This window comes from Aplysia californica, unplaced genomic scaffold (genome assembly GCF_000002075.1).
Source record: "Aplysia californica isolate F4 #8 unplaced genomic scaffold, AplCal3.0 scaffold00727, whole genome shotgun sequence".
NCBI classification, from domain to species: Eukaryota; Metazoa; Mollusca; class Gastropoda; order Aplysiida; family Aplysiidae; genus Aplysia; species Aplysia californica.
Genome location: NW_004797997.1, coordinates 260,093 through 267,542, shown reverse-complemented (window position 1 = coordinate 267,542; position 7,450 = coordinate 260,093). Strand labels below are relative to the sequence as shown.

Here is a 7,450-nt window from a genome sequence, read left to right as displayed (position 1 = left end):
TCAAGTTAGCCTCTTTATGAGGAGGCAAAAAAGTACTTTGAATATTTTCATAGAAATTAGCTTTTAAACATTAACGATACCGTACACATGGCCTTGATTATGAATTGAGCTAACTTTCATTTCAAAGCACTCAAAAGAGTGCTCAGTAATTATTATTTCTTGATCTTTTCATTCCCTTGCTAGATCTCAAGGTAGTCTACTGCTAGTTCATCAACCTGCAGTATGATTGATCTGCGCGTATTTGACCGGGGTTTTTTTTCTATGTCGAAGAAGGGCTGATTGTCTTCAGACAGCCACATTTCAATTTTGAATGTCCTCTGTATGTTTTGCACAGAATGATCGTTACCACTTTATAGAACTTTAAAGAGATCTGAATACGCCAACCAATAATTTACAATAAAAATATACTCTTTGCTGCTACTTGCTAATAACGATATAGCATTATGTATTCTACTTTTGCACAGCTTATTTCTCGGCAAATATCTACGTTTTCTAGGCAATGAAGAAAGTTATGTCGCGTGATGTAGTGTAGGCTAACGCGGGACAGAGGATACACAATGTGATACTTCAGATTTATGGGCTGCACTACACTCTCTTAAAATAGTATCATGTGATGCCTTTACTTGTTACATTCTTATATAGATTGACCTCTTCAAGGGTGTGTTATGGCTAACAGTTGCGGTTTTAAGTAGTCAGAAGGACGACAGCCTCCGCCTTTCGTGGTTGCACTTGACTGTCTTCACAGGATATCATTGTAAATAGCTTGGATTGCTAGAGGGAGAGAGTTCAGTTAACTAATTGTACACATTATTGTGGGCAACAGCAGGCTTACATTAATAATAATTTACTTTGAAAATACTAGAACATGTAATCATATTGTAGATGAATTATTTCTTCTTTCATTGTGAAATTATGCAGAAATAAGTGTTAGCCTTTTGTAAAACAATGAAATGCCATTGTAATAATGTTGCCCCTTCTTTTCTTCTTTCATATTGCAGTTTCCACACCAGCCCCAACAAAAGCCAGTAAGTACATGGCTGGCCATTTCTAACTGTTGATTTGCCTTTTCTTTTCTATGATAGCTTTGATAGCAGCGTGCTCATTCCGATTTTGCGTTTGCTAAGATCGCATACTCAAATCGCCATAATTATAGTTCTAACACAGAACAAATTCACTGCTTGAATTACATACTCCAACAAGCTTAGACAGGCACCATCATTACACGCAGCATGACCAATATTGTCCTCTTTCCTGTAAATTACCCTAAGGTACAACATCAATAAGGGAATGACCAAACTAATTACTTTATTTCTCACGAAATAATAATGATGAATCTTTTTGCCATATTACACTGTTTACCACATTCTAACAACACTCACTATAACGTGAGTGGGACTGAGAAAGGGGTATTATGTCGACAAGTCAAAATTAGACACTGGAAAAAATGGAGTTAAATAAAAGATTAGTTCTCTTGAATATATTTCTGCCCGAAACAGTTAGTTCCCCTTGCTTCTTAATTAGGCGGCGACCACAAAACTGCTTTACAACCCTTTGATTTATAAACATGTCTAGTGATTTTGCTGACACACTCGATACTACACAACCATGCAGAAAATAGCAAAAGACAAAGCTACACCAATCATCTTCTGGGAATAATGGTACTTGTAACCATCCAAAAAGGTAAAGTCTCCAATAGTGTACCAACGTTGATGAATTAAATATCCTATTTATGAGTAAAAGGTGTTTAAAAATTTCGTGAAATATCACTACATTACCAAAGTGAGACAGTCAATAACTTTTTAAAATAAATGTCTCATTTTAATAACACTTTATCAGCACAGATTCTTCTATCAGAAAATAAAAAAATAACGTCTGTTAGGGCCTTGAATATTCCTCTGTTGACCACCTCTTCACGGAACACTCATACGACCTGCATTGTAACTATCACACACAGCTGATAACTGCACCTTAACATAGGAAAGAAGTATGTAATTTATATGTGTGTGTGTGTGTGTGTGTGTGTGTGTGTGCGTGCGTGTGTGAGTGTGTGTTTGTGTGTGTGTGTGTGTGTGTGTGTGTGTGTGTGTGTGTGTTTGTGTGTGTGTTTGTGTATGTACATTCAGTAATTTCTGTTTTACAATTTCGTTATCGTGAGACAAACAACCAGGTTCTTTTAGGGACTAGTCCCTTTTACAGATTTCCAGCCTCATAACCCCGGACATACCTGCTCACTTACTTTGTTTACCCCCCGGGGCAGTGCCACTGACTGTAGTGTCTTTAGGCCATTCCCAAAGGGGGGGGGGGAGGGGCATTTCTCGTTCAAGCATAGTAGAATTGTAAATGGGCTGACTCATGTCAGGCTAATAACTAACTGTGCCTGATCTACAACAGGGAACTGCTGCTTTTTCTTTCCTGAACCTTACTATTGTCCTTTTCCTCTACTTCTTTTGTATGTTTGTCACTCTCTTGTGACTTGCTATTTCAGGGGTGCCTTGATAGTCAAAGCAGACCTTGTGCTGTTGAAGCTAGAGAGGTGAGCAGTCGAAGTCTGATTCCCTGTAAAGACTTCTCTGTTGACACCAACCCCTTGGCGCTCATATGACCTTATGCAGTTGCCAGCGCCGTAAAAAACCCTCTGCTATGAAGAAAAAATTACTTTGTTTATTCTATGATGGAATACTAAATTGATGTGATACTGCCACATAAGAAAACAAAAAGCGTGTTTGTTTTTCTTAATAGAAATGAATAGTATATAGGTTTCCCTAAGTTATAGTAGACGTTATTTCGAGTGGAAGTGAGGACAAGAAGCTTCAAATGATGTTTTTGCGTCAAAAACTCCTTTCTGTATAATTTTCTAGCGTACTGAAAGGCCTGACGTTGGCTATTTGGTAAGGGCATACAAAAAAGAATGTCCTCTATTATCGTTCTATCTTTGCAGGTTGTGCCGGAGCCAAGATTGACTTGGTGTTTGTCCTGGACGCTTCCACCAGTGTGACTGAGCCCAACTTTGAACTGATGAAAGATTTTGTAAAGGATTTCCTGTATGAAGCTGACATTGATGGCGGTAATGCTAGAGTGGGTGTGATCATCTACAGTACAGCAGATCATGTTGAGTTTCAAATGAACACCTACAATACTAAAGCTGATGTTTACAATGCCATTGATGATATCCCATACCGATATGGCAGCACCAACACTGCAGATGCCCTTCAAACCATGAGATCTGTAATGTTTACAAGAGCCAATGGAGACCGTCCCAATGTAGACAACATTGCCATTGTGGTAACGGACGGTGTGTCAAACATCAATGCTAGAAGAACCATTCCTGAAGCAGAACAAGCTCGTGCAGACAACATCCACATCTATGCCATTGGTATTGGCCTGACAGACACAAGGGAGTTGGATGGAATTGCTAGCAAGCCACTTGATGAGAACAGATTCGCTGTACAGGAGTTTTCAGAGTTGAGAGATTTGAGACATAATGTGTTTGCTGCTCTCTGTGGAGGTAACATAATATTATTTTCAATGTTGGTGAACTATTGCATAATCTTTAGAAATCTCGATTGTTTCGTATAAAAACGTTAAACTTAGGTACGGCATGAGAATTGAAGTAGATTTCAACTTTTTAACATTTTGTGTGGTTAATAGAAACACGAGTTCTTTGTTGTGCAAAGTATGGATGACGTTGATCATTCGTTAAAGAGATATTTGATGATAAGTTGCGCCACGAAATTTTCACTGCACTATAGTCCTGAATCTGAGGCATAAGCAGACACTAAATTTGTTTCCAAAGTCGTTCTTTTTTAGTGGTCACCCCTTTGAAAGCTATGCTTTTGTAAAATCATATACAACTTCCGTGATCGCAATGTGTGCCTAGCTTTCCTCTTTTGTTTTATTTCTTTGTCTTATAATTTCTTGTTCTTTATCTCATTATACAGTTTCTACACCTGCACCCACTAAAACAAGTAAGTAAAAGTTATGAAACTATTGTGCTACTTTCAGCCTATTCTTTTCTCTTAGACTTTTTTCTCTTCATTTTATTTTCATTTGCCTTTGCATCAATGCTGTGCTTTTATTGACGTCTTTGCTCTTCACATGTGCAGACCTTTTAAAAAAAACCTTTATCATGCTCTAAACTTTTCTTCGATTATATTCAGATTTATTTGTTTTCATTAAACTCACACCCTTCACTCATTTTGATCACTTGACATGTTCATGGTTAACTGCACCCTTAACGTTTGTAGAATGTCACTTTTTATTTTCCGTTCACAACTTCTGTTGTTTTGATTCTGATGAATACCAATCGCAAAGTAGCAATAAACGAAACAGAAAATGTCAATATTCGAGTACATTTTATCACCTGTATTGCACTGCACTTAACTGTTCGGGATTTATACCTCAAGTGCACAGAAAAAAAAATTATCTTCTGAACTTCTGTTGTGTTGTTTTCTCTGTTCTGGGAAAGCAGGTGTTTTATTGTTGGAGACAGACTAATGAACATTGTCACATAAAGGACGACTGACAGCTTTTGTCGTTATTCAGACTCCCATGCCTATAGTTTACCTAGGTACTGTGCATTTACAACACGGTATAAATGCAATTATTGTGTTATGCATTTATTATGAACAATATTTTTGTAAACCCAAAACAAGACAAAGGGCCGGCCAGGTTATAAATGCAGACATGAACTGACTTTTGCATGTACATTATTCCAATTCTCTTGAACACTTGACGATTTTTGTTGAAAGACCACCATGTAGATAGGCAGCACTTTTCTTTCTGTTTAGCACAAAACGTATTGCATGTTAATAGGTTACAATAACCATGACAATAACATGTTTGGGGTTTCAAGATATTCAGGATAGATTATCTTTTTCTTTTTGCCCTTCTAATTTTTTGCTTGCTTTCCTGATTTAACAACTGTAGTTACAGCACGAACTGAGATGCCATTCACCCAAAAGGCCAGGTGAAGTATAACATAAATATAAAGCATAAATGTTCTTCGTCCAATTCCTACAGGTTGTGCTGGGGCAAAGATTGACTTGGTTTTTGTCTTGGATGCTTCCACCAGTGTGACTGAGCCGAATTTTAATTTGATGAAGGACTTTGTAAAAGATTTCCTGTTTGAAGCTGATATTGATGGTGGTAGTGTGAGAGTGGGTGTGATCATCTACAGTACAGCAGATCATATTGAGTTCCAAATGAACACCTACATGACGAAGGCCGATGTTTACAATGCAGTAGATAATATCCCATACCGATATGGCAGCACCAACACTGCAGATGCCCTCAAAACCATGAGATCTGTAATGTTTACAAGAGCCAATGGAGACCGTCCCAATGTAGACAACATTGCCATTGTGGTAACAGACGGTGTATCAAACATCAATGCTAGAAGAACTATTTCTGAAGCAGAACAAGCTCGTGCAGACAACATCCACATCTATGCCATTGGTATTGGCCTGACAGACACACGGGAGTTGGATGGAATTGCTAGCAGACCAGTCGATGAGAACAGATTCGCTGTACAAGATTTCTCAGAGCTCAGAGATCTGAGACACAATGTTTTTGCTGCCCTCTGTGGAGGTGAAATATATACATACAACCCATATGCATGCACAGACTGCTCTACCTCAGATTTTATTATAATATATTTTGTACCTTTGCTTGAGTTCCTAAGCATGCATTGTATTTGGAGTGTACACGTCGTGCTGTTGAATGCTTATTGATGGAAAAGAATAATATCGTGGCGCTTTCGTTTCAAAGATGAAAGATTATTTTCTTTGGTATCAAAACTGAGTATATACCCCGCAACTGAACCCACAAAACGTTTTTTTTTATGATTGAAATTGGCTCCCTACTTTATTGTAGAGTCCGTTCTCAATTAATTTTGTAAGGAATTCTAACCAGTATTATATGAACAGTAGCTTGGTATTTTTGTCTTGATGTATTTCTTTCGTGTTCACTCTCAGTGCCTCCTCAAGTGACATATTGTGGAGGCCATGTTAAAAAAGAATACTAGACACTTGGAAATCATCAACTTTGAGGCTTATTGTTCCACTCTGAGACTGATCTGTGATTATCAGAAAATATGATGTACTATTACATGTATTGTGCTTCTGATACCAACAGTGCATGTTCTTCACTGCTTCATATACTTTGTATTATGTGCTTGTACATTGCACTCACTTGTCTACAGTTCAATTGTTGTACATTTAAAACAAAAAACAAAATACAAAAAAACGGTGTAGGGCTTAACTGGATATTATTAAGATGTATTAATGAATAAGATTCAAGTTGATGCATGAGTCATAACGATGTGTACATTGTTTCCTGGTTCTTTGGCTCTTGATGTTATTTTGGTGATGTTTGTAAGAGGATGCAAACTGTCTGGTCTTAATGTACATGCATATTATTATCCTTCCATGAACCTTCTCCGGTGTCGCTATATTGTCAGTATTTGTTTTTCGTATTGCTATGAACTAAACACTGTGTCCCTACCCTTAAAGCTCATTCTAGCAATAAGGAACCAAATGCCTATTTATCTCTTTAATTTTGGAATTGATAGCATTAATGTTATTTTCTGTTGTACCTCTTAAAAGTATACCTAACCCCTATCATTAATCGGGGTATCTTTAAAATCAACAAAATATATTTCCTTGTTCACTTGACATCATTCTCCTTTGTTCACATGATCATGATCTTTTAAAATTTAAGGGGGGGGGGGGGCTACACCTGAAGGCTATCTCGCTTATTACTGAACCGAATTTTACCAAATATCCCCCATATAACAAGCATAGAAAGGAGTCTTAAAATTCGCAATCAAATTTGAGAAAGAAAGTTTGGTTTCCATGGATACGGCGGCCATATTGGATTTTGTTGACATGTCTTACGTAACGAATATCTCACTTATTGCTCATGGAAAATGGTTGTTGTTGTTTTGTTTTTTTGTGTTTGTTTTTTTTTTTTTTTGCATGCGTGTTAACAAATATTAGATCTAAGAATTTGCATGTTGTTTTTTTCCTAAACGAATTAGAAATTTTTTCATGAATTTTTTCCTGGGGTACCATTCAAATTTGCAAAAAATCCAGAAAATCCACACTCCAAACACCGCCAACAAAAATCTACTCCATATATCAAACATTCAATAGAAAATGTTTTAATATTACATCTTCTCTTCATTCTGTGAAAATTTCATGAAGATTGGATGAAAAATGGTGGAGTCATTCTAAAAAGTATAGAGAAAAGTCGCGTTTTGAGAAAACGGCCGATAAAGAAAAATAAAATATTGACTTTATGAGGAAATAGTGGTGACAAACATGCTCAGTATGGGGAAAAATGCGGAATTTGGGGGTTCTTATGCAATGAAATAGTTGTAGAAGAGGCTGTGGAAGCTAAAAATGCCTACAACTCAAATTCCATAATTTTGAGCCGAATCGGGACTTTAGGG

General features: G+C 37.1%; 1 protein-coding gene across 1 annotated transcript in view; it reads left to right on the top strand.

Annotated features, from left to right (window-relative positions):
* The window catches only part of LOC101853496 (collagen alpha-3(VI) chain-like), a gene marked incomplete in the record, with an annotated part of 90,458 nt that overhangs the window by 22,728 nt on the left and 60,280 nt on the right, over positions 1-7,450 (top strand). Inside the window, 1 exon segment of the mRNA XM_035972523.1 lies at positions 2,939-3,354. Within this exon segment, the coding sequence (XP_035828416.1) occupies positions 2,939-3,354 (416 nt within the window).